An 18,675-nucleotide genomic window follows, 5' to 3' on the forward strand; every position below is an offset into this window, starting at 1 on the left:
CGGCAGTGTGTTGCTGGCTCGTCGTTCGGCTATGTTCAGAAGGTCTCTGGATGCGGCAGTGTGTTGCTGGCTCGTTGTTCGGCTATGTTCAGAAGGTCTCTGGTTGCGGCCGTGTGTTGCTGGCTCGGCGTTCAGCTATGCTCAGAAGGTCTCTGGATGCGGCAGTGTGTTGCTGGCTCGGCGTTCGGCTATGTTCAGAAGGTCTCTGGTCTGCTGCTGTGTGTCGACGCTTGCTGCTGTGGGTCGACTGGTCTGGTGCTGTGTGTCGACGCTTGCTGCTGTGGGTGGACTGGCGTTGTTTGGGTTGTACCTCCTTTTATAGTGTTTCTGGTATCGCCTGACCCGTGGTAGTGGTTGTTGATGCGTAAGCGAGGAATGTGCTTTTGTCGATGGGGAAGAATTTTCTGGAATGATTGGCGCCGTTCCGCTCGATGTAGTTTAATGGCTGCAGGTGTGCTTCAACCGGTTTTGGGAATGTATTCTGCGTCGCAGTAAATGTTTTGATGAATGTGACCTGATTCCCACAATATATTAAAGATTTCAATATGATACAATGAGTAAAGACGATACAGTACAGGACCTGTTTAGAAATCATTGTTCAGAATATTTATTGCAGCAGCTCTATGCACGTGTTGCACTTGTCGAAAGTCTTCCAAAACCGCTGTCTATTGCTAAATACACAAGGACACTGTTATTTACATTATCCACATAATTTGTAGACCACATTTTTTTTTTAATTTTCTCTAACTAATTGTATTTCGTCTCTTCAATCTCCGGCAAATTCCATTGTTATTTCAAATTAATGTTTATTGTACTCGATAGATTTAACAAACTCATTACGTGCAATAAATGATATCTGAATCAAATTTTAGTTCAATTACCTCATACATTGAGCAATTAATTTAGAAAAAATCGCATAGATTGATCATTCATACAATAGAGGCATGTTGTAGATTGCTCGTGCGGTTGTTGACGTGTTTTTTTGGTTGATGGGTCCGGCATGTCGGTCGTTCAGGTCATAAAATCCATGCGACCAGACCCAATGGCTTCAACTGATATCAACCGTTGTCGGGCTTTATTACCCGAGAGACCGACATGTTGCAGGGTGCGGCCCGATGAAATGTGACCCCATACAATGTGTATGGGATCGGTGATTTTGCAACTTCAGAACGACACGTCGCGTCAACCACACCGATGCATGCAGGTGGGACATACCACACCCGTCAACTTGTTTGTCGCACACATTTCCATACATTTTTTCATGTCGCGCGACTAGTCGGCCGACAAAGTTGCACGGTGCGGCCCGGCCCTTAGGAGGAAGTATGTTTACCAAAATTATCTCAATTTCATCCACTAAAAATAAATAAAACAAGAAAGCCAATTAAAAGATCTGTGTATTTAATTTTCAATGATCATTTATCTTAAAATTATTTAAATAAACTGCTAAGAGTAAATGTCACGTGCTAATTCAGCCAAAATGTATGAATATTAACAGTATATTTATATAATAACAATTTTTTTTATATTTATCCCAGTATGTAATTTTTCATGTGTATTAAGGTGAGATTTTCGAGTAAATGATTTTTAGACAAATTTCACACTTGTAAGGTTTTTCACCCGTGTGAGATCTCAAATGGATCTTAAGTGTATTTTTATCAAAAAATGATTTTCAACAAATTTCACATGTGTGTGGTTTTATCCCAGTATGCACATTTTTATGTTTCTCGAGGTCAGAATTCTGAATAAATGATTTTAGACAAATTTCACATTTGTGTGGTTTTATCCCAGTATGATAATTTTCATGTATCACGAGGTAAGATTTTCGAGAAAATGATTTTAAACAAATGCCACATTTGTGTAGTTTTATCTCAGTATGCAAATTTTGATGTGTATCGGGGTTAGATTTTTGAGTAAATGATTTAAGACAAATTTCACATTTGCGTGGTTGTATCCCAATATATTTTTCATGTTTCACATGGTGAGATTTTTGAGAAAATGATTTTAAACAAATTTCACACTTGCAAGGTTTTTTACCCGTGTGAGTTCTTAAATGTCTCACAAGTTTATTTTTATTAACAAATGATTTTAAACAAATTTCACATTTGTGTAGTTTTATGGCAGTATGCAATTTTTCATGTATAACAAGGTGAGATTTTTGAGTAAATGATTTTAGACAAATTTCACACTTGTAGGGCTTTTCCCCCGTGTGAGTTCTTAAATGTCTTACAAGTGTATTTTTTGCAATAAATGATTTTAAACAAAGTTCACATTTGTGTAGTTCTATCCCAGTATGCAAATTTTTATGATTCTCGAGGTCAGAATTTTGAGTAAATGATTTTATTCAAATTTCACAATTGTGTGATTTTATCCCAGTATGAAATTTTTCATGTATCACGAGGTAAGATTTTCGAGAAAATGATTTTAAACAAATTTCACACTTGTAAGGTTTTTCACCTGTGTGAGATCTCAAATGGATCTTAAGTGTATTTTTATCAACAAATGATTTTAGACAAATTTCACATTTGTGTGGTTTTATCTCAGTATGATTTTTTTTATGTATCACAAGGTAAGATTTTCGAGAAAATGATTTCAAACAAATGTCACATTTATGTTTTATGCAATTTTTGCAAATTTTTCATGCAATTCAAATTTGTATGCAATTTTTCATGCGCATTAAGGGAAGATTTTTGAGTAAATGATTTTAGACAAATTTCACACTTGTAAGGTTTTTCGCCCGTGTGAGATCTCAAATGGATCTTAATTGTATTTTTATCAACAAATGATTTTAGACAAATTTCACATTTGTGTGGTTTTATCCCAGTATGCAATTTTTCATGTGTAAGAAGGTGACATTTTTGATTAAATGATATTAGACAAATTTCACATTTGTGTGGTTTTATCTCAGTATGATTTTTTTTATGTATCACAAGGTAAGATTTTCGAGAAAATGATTTCAAACAAATGTCACATTTATGTTTTATCCCAGTATGCAATTTTTCATGCGCATTAAGGGATGATTTTTGAGTAAATGATATAAGACAAAGTTCACATTTGTGTGGTTTTATCCCAGTATGCAATTTTTCATGCGCATTAAGGGAAGATTTTTGAGTAAATGATTTTAGACAAATTTCACATTTGTGTGGTTTTATCCCAGTATGCAATTTTTCATGTGTAAGAAGGTGACATTTTTGATTAAATTATATTAGACAAATTTCACATTTGTGTGGTTTTATCTCAGTATGATTTTTTTTATGTATCACGAGGTAAGATTTTCGAGAAAATGATTTTAAACAAATGCCACATTTGTGTAGTTTTATCTCAGTATGCAAATTTTGATGTGTATCGGGGTTAGATTTTTGAGTAAATGATTTAAGACAAATTTCACATTTGCGTGGTTGTATCCCAATATATTTTTCATGTTTCACGTGGTGAGATTTTTGAGAAAATGATTTTAAACAAATTTCACACTTGTAAGGTTTTTTACCCGTGTAAGTTCTTAAATGTCTCACAAGTTTATTTTTATTAACAAACTAGTGTTGGACCCGTTGATTTCAACGGGTGGTTTCGAAAAGGAATTGAAACTTGAATAAAAATAAAGTTAAAGATATTGAATCGACTGGTTTCGGAAAGAAATTGATGCACGAATGACAAATTACGAAGTGATTACGAATTACGAATTACGTTTTGTGCATCGCCGACCCCCCGACGCCTTTGCCCCAAAGCGCCCCCGATGCCTCCGTCGCTCCGGGGCCTTCGGCCCCAGCGCCGCCGACGCCACCGACGCACAAAAATGAAAAATATGAAAAAAATGAAAAAAATAAAAAAATGAAAAAAATGAAAAAACTGAAAAAATGAAAAAACTAAAAAAATGAAAATGAAAAAACTGAAAAAATGAAAAAACTGAAAAAATGAAAAAAATGAAAAATATGAAAAAAATGAAAAATATGAAAAAAAAAAAAATTTGTTCCCCATACTGGTTGACGGTTGATCGTCCGTCACATACAAATATACAAATATATTTAGCGACAGTCCGTTTTTATATATATTATGCTTTTAAACAAATTTCACATTCGTGTAGTTTTATGGCAGTATGCAATTTTTCATGTATAACAAGGTGAGATTTTTGAGTAAATGATTTTAGACAAATTTCACACTTGTAGGGCTTTTCCCTGTGTGAGTTCTTAAATGTCTTACAAGTGTATTTTTTGCAATAAATGATTTTAAACAATTTTCACATTTGTGTGGTTTTATCCCAGTATGCAAATTTTTATGTTTCTCGAGGTCAGAATTTTGAGTAAATGATTTTAGACAAATTTCACACTTGTAAAGTTTTTAACCCGTGTGAGTTCTTAAATGTCTCACAAATGTATTTTTATCAACAAATGATTTTAAACAATTTTCACATTTGTGTGGTTTTATCCCAGTATGCAATTTTTCATGTGTTAGAAGGTGACATTTATGAATAAATGATTTTAAACAAATTTCACATTTGTGTGGTTTTATCCCAGTATGCAATTTTTCATGCGCATTAAGGGAAGATTTTTGAGTAAATGATTTTAGACAAATTTCACACTTGTAAGGTTTTTCGCCCGTGTGAGATCTCAAATGGATCTTAATTGTATTTTTATCAACAAATGAATTTAGACAAATTTCACATTTGTGTGGTTTTATCCCAGTATGCAATTTTTCATGTGTAAGAAGGTGACATTTTTGACTAAATGATTTTAGACAAATTTCACATTTGTATGGTTTTATCTCAGTATGATTTTTTTTATGTATCACAAGGTAAGATTTTCGAGAAAATGATTTCAAACAAATGTCACATTTATGTTTTATACCAGTATGCAATTTTTCATGCGCATTAAGGGAAGATTTTTGAGTAAATGATTTTAGACAAATTTCACATTTGTGTGGTTTTATCCCAGTATGCAATTTTTCATGTGTAAGAAGGTGACATTTTTGATTAAATGATATTAGACAAATTTCACATTTGTGTGGTTTTATCTCAGTATGATTTTTTTTATGTAACTCGAGGTAAGATTTTCGAGAAAATGATTTTAAACAAATGCCACATTTATGTGGTTTTATCCCAGTATGCAAATTTTTATGTGTATCGAGGTTAGATTTTTGAGTAAATGATTTTAAACAAATTTCACACTTGTAAGGTTTTTCACCCATGTGAGATCTCAAATGGCTCTTAAGTGTATTTTTATCAATAAATGATTTGAAACAAATTTCACATTTGTGTGGTTTTATCCCAGTATGCAATTTTTCATGTGTAAGAAGGTGACATTTTTGACTAAATGATTTTAGACAAATTCCACATTTGTGTGGTTTTATCTCGGTATGATTTTTTTTATGAATCACGAGGTAAGATTTTTGAGAAAATGATTTCAAACAAATGTCACATTTATGTTTTATCCCAGTATGCAATTTTTTATGTTTATTGAGGTTATATATTTGAGTAAATGATTTAAGACAAATTTCACATTTGTGTGGTTTTATCAAAGTATGATCTTTTATATGTATCACAAGGTAAGATTTTCGAGAAAATGATTTCAAACAAATGTCACATGTATGTCTTATCCCAGTATGCAAATTTTTATGTTTATCGAGGTTATATTTTTGGGTAAATGATTTAAGACAAATTTCACACTTGTAAGGCTTTCCTCCCGTGTGACTTATTAGATGTCTCACAAGTCCATTTTTTTGAATAAATGATTTTAAACAAATATCACATTGAAATAGCTTTTCTCCAGGAAATGATCTTTTGTGTAAAATAAGTTCAGATTCAATGGGAAACGGCTTCAAGCAAATTTCACTATTCTTTCGGTGAATTGTCGATTGTGAAGGCTCATGAATTGTCGATTGTGAAGGCTCATCGTTCCATATTAAATCTTCCAATAAAACTTCTTCAGGCTCGATCTTCAAGCAATCACCTAATCTAATCAGTCGAGAGGATTCGTTGTTTCGAAAACAAGCCTTTCGAAAGCTGATCAACAATTCCAGATTAGTCTTACACGAAAGACACACCGTGTCTGGCAACCCATCGCCTCTTTTAACCTGCAGATGAAAGAAGTAGGATTAAGAGTTGACCAATTGGGTCCACAATAATTGTAACCTGTTACCAGCACCGACCTGAATCTGACAGCAGGTCCGAATGCGTTGCTCCAGACGCTCTGGATGAGGATCTGGTCTCTGGAAGATGGAGACGGAAGATTCGGCCGGAGCTGGTCCAAGACAAAGCCTGCACTCCATCGTCCCTGTATTTAACTCTGACAACAACCAGATCGACTCGCTTCGCCCGGTCTAAATTTGTTACTAGTTTAGGGTTGCCATAATTACACTGAGCAACAAAAAATCTCGTTTTTGAGTTACCAGATTGGCGACTAACCAATCTTTACTAAGTTTGACCCACTGAATTCGAATATGATAATGATTTTATTTGGATAGTGATCGTTAACGAGATATGAGCGCTTAAAAAATGCGCGATTTTTACAGTTTTTTGGCATTTGCGGACTACATACCATCTCGCTTGCACTAACGCTAGCCACGTTACGAATGTCTACATAGCGAAAGCATTTCTATTGCAATTACCGCTCGATAGATAAAAAAAACGTACGTTTAGAAAAAAAAAATATTTAGATAGAAAATCAATCCTTATAAGGGTTCGGTGATTACTAGTCAAATGTGAACTGGTCATAGGAGAACCGGTCGCTCTAGATCGGTCACACGTGATCACCCGTCACACTAAAACTGGTCACACCCTAAAACTGGTCACTCCCTAAAACTGGTCACGAGAAAACCGGTCACACCCTAAAATCGGTCCTGAGAAAACTGGTCACACCCAAAAATTAAAAAATTGGTCGTATGATAACTGGTCACACAAAAAAATTATTCGCAAATACTTTTTATTTACGAAATTTGTATTATTATCGACTAGACATATGAGCTTCGCACCAAGTAAAAGGCCAAAGTCGTGTCACAGCGTTTATTGATGATTAATGAGATACACACACTAGCAGTGCTCAGTCCAGAATGGCTTGATATCGCCTCAGTACTGCCTTATAAGGAACAGGTCTCTCAGGACATCTTTAACGTCCGGTTTGCCTGCCTATTGTTATGGTCACGTATTAGATGTCCCACGCTACCGCTGTGGATTCTGAAAACTCGGATATGATATATATATATACTCGGATATATTTCGAATCCACGCTACCGCTGTGGATTCGAAAAACCGGAATGTGACCCCAAGTTATCGCTACCCCACCAAGTGCTTTCCGGGGGATAATCCTCGAAACCAAATATAACGGTCACACAGTCTCTGGGATGCTACTCGGGCTAATCCGATTGCAACTACTCGGCGGCTCTTTTTAGTATACGTAACAATATTATAATTAAACTCGATCACACGTGATCACCCCTCACACCCTAAAACTGGTCGCACCAGGGCGTGACCGGTTTTCTCGTGACCAGTTTTAGCGTGACGGATGATCACGAGTGACCGATATAGAGCGACCAATTGTCCTGTGACCGGTTCACATTTGACTAGTAATCACCGAACCACTTTGGACCAAATAGATTGCATGTATTTATGTGCATGGCAACACTGCACTGGCGCCAAATACTTCAACTGTCAACGGTCTGTCATTAAATAAACAAACTCGAATGTCGCAGACATGAATAAACTCAAGGTAAATATGATTATATTCGTGATTTTCCTCGTTTGATCACCATATCAGCTTTTGAGGAGCACGCCAATCACCTTGATAATACGTTAACATATTTTCTAACCAAATACAACCATTTCCTTATTTTTAGACAAAATCGCAACCAAAGTCCCAGACTACTTTGACGTCATATTTTTCAAAACCGAACACCTTGAAATTGCTATCCACAAATGCTATAGAAGATCAATTGGAAATTGCCTTGGATGGCGAATCGAAAGAAAATAGTCCCAGTCCCAAGAAACTCACACCAACGCTCCATGACAACAGTCCAAAATGTAGCCAACGATATGTAAACAACATTTCTCAGCAAAGTCCGCTTGAACAAAACATTGATTTTGGTCATTTTCATTCTAATACCACGTCAAGAAAGGTTAAATTGAACGATGAAGATTTTACGATATCATCTTCACCCAAAAAACCTAAACAGTTTGATAGTAAATCTGATAAAATGCCTCTACAGTGTGTAGATAATTTTAAAAGTTCTGACAACATTCTGGAATATGATACTAGTGGAGTTTTCGACGACCTGTTCGATTCTAACGTTGAGGAAAAATGCGTATCGCTTAATAGCAATATGGATAATATCTTTGACGATCAAATAGACGAGGCGTTTGTCGACAATTGGGATATGAATGATACGGTGTGTAATATTGTATTACACTGTGAAATATGTAAATATATAAGTATGCATTCATTTTCATGTGTATTATATTTATTATAGTTAATTGAAGATTTGGACATATCACAGTGGCAAAGATGCATAGTTGTAAACGCTTACAAGAGCCACGCCGAGACTGTTCTTAAATTGAAATCAATCGAAAATGAAAAGTTTGGAACTTGTATAATAAAAGACTTTTGGTTGGTTACACTATAGGCGATTGATTCCATTCAATGAATTATCTTTTTATTTATTTTTTGTAATTATCATATACTTTCAGGAAGGATGTATATATTGAAACTGATAATGTTGTATCAATAATAAGCATTAAACATAACGATGGTCAGTATTATGTGACAAATCAAGGAGGATACCTCGTATTATGGCCGGACAATTTAATCACCGGTACTGAAATTGTAAACTCTTTATTTTGCACTAGGAAGTCCATCTTGCAAAGTAACTTTAAAGGCATGGATAGTGGAAATAAGAGTGTAAGCCTTTAAACAATATACTAATCGCAATTCTCTCATCTTAGCGATTAATTAGATACAAATTTTAACCCTTTGCCCGCGGCAATAAATATAGCAAACAAGCCCTGTACGCGGTGCGGCACCTTTTTCGCGAATTTGGCAATCGAGTTTTCGACCTTAAATACAGATTTTAATATTTACTCAAGTAACCAGATATGTTAATTAACACATAAGGTATTATTTTAAACAATAAAATACATAATATATCTCGTAGTTTTGTCTCAATTGTGTCAAATAATCATTCTTCATACAATTGAGACGTATCGTCGCCATTGTTCAACAGACGTGACGTCTCATAAACGAGGTTTCAGTGTGGTTCCACAAAACCACTAATTTTGACTGGTATATATTCATTTTAGGCAAATTGAATAGATGGCATTCAACTCTCAGTAATATATTCAACCAATTGTGAACCTTAAAACAGTTGAAATAGGCGCATATAAGGCTCAAAATCCCGTGCAAAGTTCAGAAATTCTATGGAAGACAGCCGCGCTACAGACTTGTCGCGCAAAGCTTCCATAGAAGACGGCCGCGGGCAAACGGTTAAGAACTCTTACTGTATATTTATTATATATAAAATATCTAAATAGTTATATTTTACAGATGGTGATTGGTACTCTCGTACACGAGCTTCTTCAAATTTGTCTTCGAAATAAAATCAACACACTAGAGGGCATTAGTACTGAATGCAAACGAATGTTGAAAGATCCTCAATTTATTTACACGTTGTACGACATAGATATGACAGAAACCGACGCTTCAATCGAATTGCGAAAATTCATTCCTCAAATTTTAAGATTCATAGAAACCTACGTCAATCCCAAAGCAGTTACACAGTTAAACGTATGTTTAAAATGTTATTAAACGTATTAGTAGTATTTTTCATTGTGTAAGTTATTTTTTTCAGCATAAGGATAAGAATAAAAAATGGCAAGGAACTATAAAAGAAATAGTTGATATAGAAGAAAATATATGGTCTCCGAAATATGGTGTGTCTGGCAGGATTGACGTGACAGTTAAAGTAGCAATTCACAACAGACGTGGAATCGGTATGCTTAATGATAATCATCATATGAATTTCGAGTAAAAATAAAAATACACTTATGTGAATGAATTTCTAGGCTCGAAAATTGAAAAACTCATGCCTTTAGAGTTAAAAACTGGTAAAGCATCAAATTCTGCTGAACATCGTGGACAGGTCATTTTATATACAATGCTGATGACTGAGGTTCTGAAGGGAAGCGATGTAAATGAAGGACTTTTGCTGTATTTAAGGTGATATGCAATATTCGACATACATACATATTTAGGTAGGGAGGTGTGTATGTTTGTGTTAGGAAGAAGTTTTCTTTATTGTTCAGTACACAAGTATTGTATGTATGTATGTATGGCGAAGGAGGTAGTTGCTCGACTTTGGAGGAGTGGGCTGGCTGAACTCCAGAGGCTCACTGGCGTCTGGGAATGTTGCGCTGGTTTATATACTTCAGTTCCATACGCTATGTAGCTGTATGATGGGGCCAGTGCGCGCGTTCCGGATCGCTTGAGGCGTGTCTAGAAGTTGATGCCTGGAGATCATTTTCTGTGCAGCTTTGCGATTCATGTTTTCCTCTGGGTACTAGCGGCCATTGTCTGGAGGTCATTTCTGTACAGCTGTGTTTTGATATTATTGTTTTCTCCCCCGGGTGCAGGGTCGTGTGTCTAGAGGTCACTCGATCTGGGTGTTCAGCTGATACAATATATTTCTGCACATATGTAATTTAAAATAGGAATCGTTTGCATATATTATATGTATGTATTTACATACAAAACAAGTTAATGCACCTTGGTCGGTAATGAGTTCAATTTGTCTGTGATGGTATCAGTCAGTTTTGAGCTCAGATGCTATTTTTCGGTACCATTTCATTCACCATATTGATTGTTAATTATTTTGAAAAATAGTTTCAAGACATGTTTTCATTGTAAAAACCAGGATTTTATGTTACAATAATATGCTATCAGTTTATAACCAAACGATTCCTACTTTAACATTGATAAAGTAAAAAGACCCTCATGATAGTAAACAGATTTCTATGAAATATTGATTTTAATTAATTTATTTATGTGTAGAGACTCCATCGATGTCCAAGAAGTGTCTGCAAATTATAGCGAAAAGCGAGATTTAATTTTGTTGAGAAATAAGCTTTCACATTTCACGGAACAGTGGCGTAAAAGCACTCTTTTGCCGGCAGACGCAATCGACCACAATACAAAGAATGTCGTACTTCCGGATCCAATCAATCATCATAGCGCTTGTAAAAGTTGTCCCTATTTAACTTTGTGCTCGTTATATTTGAGGTTTGTCATCAAATTTTATTACAATAATCAATTCGCATTAGTTGTTTTCATGTTGTACATACGTTTCACAGCAAGGATTCTGATGCACAATTGTCTGGTGGTCATTTGTTGATGAAGTTGAAAGACGAAGCGATAGGCCACCTGGCATCGGAAGATGTTAATTACTTTTTGAACTGGTGCAGACTTCTCATGATTGAAGATAGTGAAAAATTCGACGGTTTGCAACGTAAAGATATATGGAATTTAACGCCTTCTGAAAGGTGATATCTCGTCGTTTTAATCATTGTCAAATTAACTTGTAGAAAATTGAATATAATCAAATGTTTCTAGAGAGAGAAAGGGGAAATGCATCAGTGGTTTGGTTATACTATCAGTTTCTTCTAATGATACTCGCTTTGAACATACATTTAAAAGATTAGAAAGTTCAGGTGAGTCTAATCGAAACTATTTTAAACTTATTTTCAATGTATTTTTAATGTAATCCATTTCAAATGCAGTTACTCGGGAAAATAGAGTATCGTCATTGCAATCGGGAGACTACGTCGTGATCAGCAGTTGTGATAAATACGGAGAAAGTTCCGGCACTATAACTGGATTAGATAGTGATACTGTATCAGTGTTATTGAATAGGTATTGTAGATGTTCTTTAAATGTGTACTTATTTGCAATATCAATTGTGTAATTGAGTATTTTTTACCCATTTTAGAGATTTAACCAAGAGAAATTCACATGCGACGGTATACACTATAGATTGTTTAGAGTCTAAAATGTTGCTCACTTACAATTTAACAAATTTGAGTGTTCTCATGGATAATTCTGACATTAGTAATAAGCTGAGACGGTAACTACATATGTATTTTATTATTATAAGGGTACAAACAGTCGATTGTCAGTGAATAAAAACCACCATTGTGGTCTCACACGTTTTCCAGTAGCCAACTATTACATACATATGTAGACTGATTACACTGTTTGACACGAAAAATGGTTCAGAGACGAAATATGTCTTTTCTTATAGATCTATGCCCAGTGAACACGAATCTGGTAATAAAAAATGTTGATTGGCTCGAGATTTGGAGATATATGTGTTTTTTAAATCGCGCTATTTTTCTATGTCTTGGTGTTGTTCAGTTGATGTCTCAAAATCTGTCAATATCCTGTTCAAAATTAATATTGGAATCTATAGTCGGGTGTTTTATCTTTCATTTGTAGTACTTTTCAGATTTCAAATCTGTCTAAGTAGTTGTCCAGTTCAAATCAAAAGTCAAAAGTACGTATTTTCACTTGGGATTTTTTTCCCCCTGTTAATACTATTTTATATTGAGTTTTTTCTATGGAAACATGTTTATTGGGATAGTGTTCTGGCCACACTATTTTTTGTTTTCGTTTAAAAGGGTTAATTGGAAGTGTGCTGAATTTTAAATCGGTAAAATTGCGAGCAAAAAGCTCCTACTAGTATTATAGTGTAGCCAGAACACTATCCCAATAAAAATGTTTCAATAGAAAAAACTCAATATAAAATAGTATTAACAGTGGGAAAAAATCCCAAGTGAAAATACGTACTTTTGACTTTTGATTTGAACTGGACGACTACTTACGAGAGATTTGAAATCTGAAAAGTACTACAAATGAAAGATAAAACATCCGACTATAGATTCCAATATTCATTTTGAACAGGAAATTGACAGATTTTGAGACATCAACTGAACAACACCAAGACATAGAAAAAAATCGCACGATTTAAAAAACACATATATCTCCGAATCTCGAGCCAATCAATATTTTTTATTACCAGATTCGTATTCACTGGGCATAGATCTATAAGAAAAGACATATTTCGTCTCTGAACCATTTTCGTGTCGAGCAGTGTTATTGTACATATATTTTTTTTTATAGAATAATTGTCAACAAACAACCGTCGGCTTTTAATGAAAAATTGTCTAGTAAAATAGTAGAAAAGGCCAAAAATATACTGAGCGAATTAAACATAGTACAGCAGCGTGCTGTATTGAAGTCCTTAACAGCTAAAGATTACATTCTCATAAGGGGCATGCCAGGAACCGGTGATTATTCTTATTTTATTTATGTATGTAATAAATTTTCATATGCCTGTTTACATGTTTTTGTGATATTTCAGGCAAAACTCAGACATTGGTCGCATTGGTGAAGCTGTTGGTCAAGTTGGACATGTCGATTTTAATAACATGTCAAACTCACTCGGCTGTAGATAATATATTTATAAAGTAATTATACATATTAATATTTGTTGCTTTCATACGAGGTGCGGTGGAAGCATTTAGACATTTAGTTGATTATTTTAATTTATATGCTAATTTTCAAGCTACCAATTGTCCAATTGTTTCCACACCTCATCCAGAATGAAAATGATTTATTTATTTAATTTTTTTTAGACTAAAAAACAGTAATATCAAAATGCTAAGACTGGGCGCTTCTAACAAAATACACAAAACCCTTCAACGATATACAGAAACAGAATTGACCAAAGGGTGTGATTCCGTGGATGCGTTGAAAATGTTATACAACAGTATTGTAAGTATTCATTGGTTTTAAAAGGGTACGATTTAACGGTGCGTTTAAAAAATAACTTTGCTCCTGAGAACGAATCATTTGCGCATTAGAATAAAAGAAATTGCTCATTAAATAAACATAATTCTGTTTAATAAAAAATGTTACATTGAACGATATTTTATTTGTAAATATGTTTCGATCATTTAACAATTAAAGGTACAATTGAAAAACTCCCATGATTTCAACTGCAAAAAATTCGCAGTTTAATTCACAAACTCTTAACTCGCGAGTTACTAAGATTAAACATCTACTATACAGAGTGGGCCAATTTGGATGGTTGCGGGTTGAGATGTTGCTGATCCTATATGCGATATCTTTAATGCTCAGCATTAATGCGCGTTTCATTCATTTTAGGTTGCTTTATATTTATTTTCTATTATGAAAGAAACTAAAATAAAGGTATTAAAATGCTGACCTGATTTAAACAATAGATTTGTGATTTTTCAAATGATCAAGTATTTTTATTTATTTAGTATACAAATATTATATTAAAAAAAAACATAAGACCTTTTTATGTGTTCTTTTTTGTAATCTAATCATATATTTTTTCTGCTGCTTTTTTTTTAAAATCTAATATATAATTTGGAAATAAACTTTGTATATACATATGTATGGATCCTTGATTGTTCGTTCGTAGATCCGTGACGTCATCGAACAAATGATTCGATTTTTTTTTTCGATTCATAGACGCCGATTTGATTTTTTTCGATTAAAAGAATTCAAAGTCCCCGCATGGGGCGCAGCCGACATCTAACAAATGATTTTTCGATTCATAGGCGCCGATTCGATTTATATTTTAAAGGACAAAGGCTCAGGGGGGCGCGGAGGGTGAAGCTCTAGAAGGCAAAGGCTCAGGGGGGCGCCGAGGGCGAAGCCATAAACGGCAAAAGGCTCAGGGGGCGCCGAGGGCGAAGCCCTAGAAGGCAAAAAAATAAATAAACAATTTTTTTTTTAATAAAATGTTTACTATTAGATTAGTCATGTTTAAGCGGTTTATATTACAAATACCGAGCGAAGCCGGGTAATACAGCTAGTATATAATATATTAGATATTATTTTTAACTGTAAATTTATATTTTTTTAATTTATACAAATTCTATGAAATGCTTACAATATATGTATACGATTTTTTTATTTATAAAATGCTCATTTAAATTGCCCCGTTTTAAAGTGTTTTCTAATATTAGTCATTTCATAAATTTTATTCGCCTTTCAGAATGTAGTTGGTGTAACTTGTCTCGGCTCAAATCATTCTCTTCTATCGAAAAGAGTTTTCGATGTTTGCATAGTGGACGAAAGTACACAAGTAAGTCTACATGACCGTATTATTTTATTAAATTACTTAGTTTTATATGTTCATAATACTCTGTACAGGTTCTTCAATGTTCCGTATTGCGACCGTTATTCGCTGCGAAAAAATTCATCCTCGTCGGTGATCCCGCTCAGCTTCCGCCCATTGTTAGAAGTTCAAAAGCCAGGTTTATACAAACACTTTTGGTGTTTGTAAATTTTTAGCGTTGCTATTTCATTATTTCACATTTTATATTGCAGAATACTTGGACTCGATGAAAGCTTATTCTCACGTTTGGACGGTTTGAACTCAACGGTATCTCTCACTTTGCAATATCGAATGAATGAGACAATAACGGAAGTAGCCAACCGTTTAACATACAACGGTCAATTGAAATGTGCAAATGAAAACGTTTCAAACTATACGATTAATCTTAATCCACAAGTGAATTTGATTTTATTATTTTATTTATTTATTTGTATTGATCCTATTATCACACTTGCCTATTGTTTCAGATTTGTATGAAACAGAAAGTCAACGCATTTTTATCCGAGTGTTTTTCAACAGCCATCGAAGACTCTGTTGTGTTTTTAGATACAGGAAATACGTATTCCAGTTGCAAAAATAAAGAAATGCACAGTTTATATAGTTTTGATAATTTAGATGCGGCAAAATATAATAATATCTGCGAAGCTTTGATTGTTTTAAATATAATACAAGTTCTATTAAAGGTAAAATATTTTGTTTTCGAAATTCTAAGATAAGTCCTCCCCCCAAAGGAAATCAAAATAATTGTAACCATAACAGTGTATTCATACTATCCAGCACAGTACGGCAGTGCAGATGAAAAGACTACTTCTATTCATACTATACAGCAGCGCACGTACAGACTTGTTTTTGCCGAGTGCAAGGCAAAATCAACTTATATATACATTACAGAGCGCGACAATATGACGCAATGTTGCTTGCGTCGTATCGTCGCACCGATATTGTCACAACATGACGTTTTCGAAAATATGCATATGCGCATGCGCACTTTCTTTAGTGCGCGTGCACTCTACTATGACGTCACGTCGTGCGTGAATATGTCCACAGTGGCCGAAGAAAACCGGTTCTGCTTGATGCGTTTCGGTGACATGTACTGCTGTATAATATGAATAGATTGCGTCGGCTACTGCTGTTGTGTCTACGCTGTGTACACATGACGGAACATATAGGTAAATGTTCCAAAGAATACTTTTCGTACTGCAGCTGCCGGTCTGTGCCAGTATGAACAATGTACATGAGTGTTAAAATCTTTATTTGCATAGAATAGAATCGCTTTGTAAGACGAAAATAATAAGCTCTTTTAAAAGAACTTCAGAATTCTTTAACCCTTTGCCCGCGGCAATAAATATAGCGAACAAGTCCTGTTTCGCGAATTTGGCAATCGAGTTTTCGACCTTAAATACAGATTTTAATATTTACTCAAGTAACCAGATATGTTAATTATAACACATAAAGTATTATTTTAAACAATAAAATACATAATATATCTCGTAGTTTTGGCTTAATTGTCAAATAATCATTCTTCATACAATTGAGACGTATCGTCGCCATTGTTCAACAGACGTGACGTCACATAAACGAGGTTTCAGTATGGTTCCACAAAAAACTAATTTTGACTGGTATATATTCATTTTAAGCAAATTGAATAGATGGCATTCAACTCTCAGTAATATATTCAACCAATTTTGAACCTTAAAACAGTTGAAATAGGCGCATATAAGGCTCAAAATCCCGTGCAAAGTTCATAAATTCTATGGAAGACAGCTGCGCTACATACTTGTCGCGCAAAGCTTCCATAGAAGACGGCCGCGGGCAAACTGTTAATAGTTTTAAGTTAAACTGCAATTGTATGATATATGTATGTATGTGGGTGCTTCTTCAGTTCATTTTGGTTAAATTAGAATCTTCAATACAGTGTAATATAGATTTTTTCCAATCACTCTTGAAATCTATATATTGAAAATGATCTAATACATTATATTATGCAAATATTTGTTTACAGGCATCGATTAAAAAGAATCAAATTGGAGTAATTGCACCGTATCGTGAACAGATATCGTTATTGAATAAAGTTGTCAAGAGTCGCACAAAGAACGTCCCGTCCGTAAATAATTCCAATGATGAGAATAACAATGATATTGAGATTCAAACTGTTGATCAATACCAGGGACGGGATAAAGACATAATTATATATTCTTGTACTAAAACATATTCCGAGGAAAAGTTGTTGGATGCAAACGCATTTAAGGTTAGTTTTTTAAAAGCTGTTTATTTTATTCATATACATTTGCAGTTTGTATTTATTTAATCGGGTCGCTTCTATTTTAGGAAAATCAAATATTAGACGACAAGAGGCGGCTGACTGTTGCTATAACTAGAGCAAAATGCAAATTAATTATTATCGGTGATGTTAAGTCTTTGCGCTCATATAAGCCATTCAAAGAACTCTTTGATATACCGTTGTCAAAAAAACCAATTGGAAAATTTATCTCCATTCCTGAATTGATGAAGAATAAAAAATTCTCTTGGGAAACATTGGATATATTTTAATTAATGTACATACATTGATGTAATTTTTTGTTTGTTTATTATTATTTTACTTGTTAATTATAATGCTTGCTTTTTTAAATTTTTATTTTTGTGAACGTTTTTTCCGTATTTAAATTCTGTTGTTTTTGTTTTTTATATGGAAATGCATACATAATCAAATTTTTGAAATTGGTGTTTTTTTTCTCCTGATTTTCATAAATTTCTGAACTGTCTGTATATTTAATTTAATTATAAATATCCTCTCTGCAATAAAACACGTATTGTAGATTTTAAGCCAGTGTCACGTTTATATAACGCTCTGATTTAAAAAATCACGTTTTTGACTTTTACCTGAGCGGAGATAAATCAATCTTTACTAAGTTTGACCCACTAAATTCGAATATGATAATGATTTTTGTTGGTTTGCTTTCGTTTATGAGATATATGTAAGTGTTTAAAAAAAAGGTTGTGGCTATTTGCAGGTACTATATCTTAAAAAATTCGTTAGATGATTAATTATATGTATTTGAAAGCAATAAAAAATCACAATCAATAAAGAAAACATTTGACTATTGATTCTAATACTGACTTTTGGCACAGAAATACTAGATTTTCAGTTAGAGAGAGCCGAAAATCTGTAAAAATTGCTGTATGTTTTTTAATTCATATTTTATTTTTATTTTACATATACCAGGAAGGCCTAACAGGCAGATCCCAATGCGCCTTCTTAGACAATTAATTACAAAAATTACAGAATTTTATTATATAAATCGTTGTATTATCAGAGGCTGAAGAACATGAAATAACAATTAATTAATTACATTATTAATCAATTAAGATACCTGGATATATATATATATATATATATATATATATATATATATATATATATATATATACATATATACATATATATATATATATATATATATATATATATATATATATATCCATATATAATCTGGA

General features: G+C 33.7%; 2 protein-coding genes across 2 annotated transcripts; one reads left to right on the forward strand and one right to left on the reverse strand.

Moving 5' to 3' along the window:
- Positions 1–1,382: 1,382 nt before the first annotated feature.
- Positions 1,383–6,323, reverse strand: LOC143922505 (uncharacterized). Its single transcript, XM_077445764.1, has 2 exons — positions 6,139–6,323; positions 1,383–6,063 (listed from the first exon to the last, which is right to left on the reverse strand). The coding sequence occupies exons 1-2, from the start codon at positions 6,256–6,258 to the stop codon at positions 4,333–4,335; spliced, it is 1,851 nt and encodes a 616-aa protein (XP_077301890.1). The 5' UTR covers positions 6,259–6,323; the 3' UTR covers positions 1,383–4,332.
- A 1,256-nt stretch (positions 6,324–7,579) lies between these two features.
- On the forward strand, positions 7,580–17,895 carry Dna2 (DNA replication helicase/nuclease 2). The gene is made up of 21 exons (XM_077445650.1): positions 7,580–7,694; positions 7,822–8,370; positions 8,452–8,588; positions 8,669–8,879; positions 9,522–9,761; positions 9,826–9,967; positions 10,040–10,193; positions 11,025–11,252; positions 11,324–11,512; positions 11,583–11,680; positions 11,750–11,882; positions 11,959–12,093; positions 13,149–13,315; positions 13,390–13,495; positions 13,664–13,802; positions 15,058–15,147; positions 15,216–15,319; positions 15,393–15,576; positions 15,648–15,863; positions 17,183–17,428; positions 17,509–17,895. Exons 1-21 carry the CDS (start codon positions 7,680–7,682, stop codon positions 17,728–17,730), a joined length of 3,705 nt encoding a protein of 1,234 aa, XP_077301776.1. The 5' UTR covers positions 7,580–7,679; the 3' UTR covers positions 17,731–17,895.
- Positions 17,896–18,675: the final 780 nt, after the last annotated feature.

Source organism: Arctopsyche grandis, chromosome 1, assembly GCF_051622035.1.
Source record: "Arctopsyche grandis isolate Sample6627 chromosome 1, ASM5162203v2, whole genome shotgun sequence".
Classification (NCBI taxonomy): domain Eukaryota; kingdom Metazoa; phylum Arthropoda; class Insecta; order Trichoptera; family Hydropsychidae; genus Arctopsyche; species Arctopsyche grandis.

Excerpts from the sequence above, each read along its gene's own strand:
- Dna2 (XM_077445650.1), top strand. Across the intron at positions 13,803-15,057 it reads AAATGTTATACAACAGTATT|AATGTAGTTGGTGTAACTTG; the intron begins GTAAGTATTCAT and ends TTCGCCTTTCAG. Across the intron at positions 17,429-17,508 it reads TGGATGCAAACGCATTTAAG|GAAAATCAAATATTAGACGA; the intron begins GTTAGTTTTTTA and ends CTTCTATTTTAG.
- LOC143922505 (XM_077445764.1), bottom strand. The coding sequence starts at position 6,258 with ATGGAGTGCAGGCTTTGTCTTGGACCAGCTCCGGCCGAATCTTCCGTC. Across the intron at positions 6,064-6,138 it reads GGACCTGCTGTCAGATTCAG|GTTAAAAGAGGCGATGGGTT; the intron begins GTCGGTGCTGGT and ends TTTCATCTGCAG.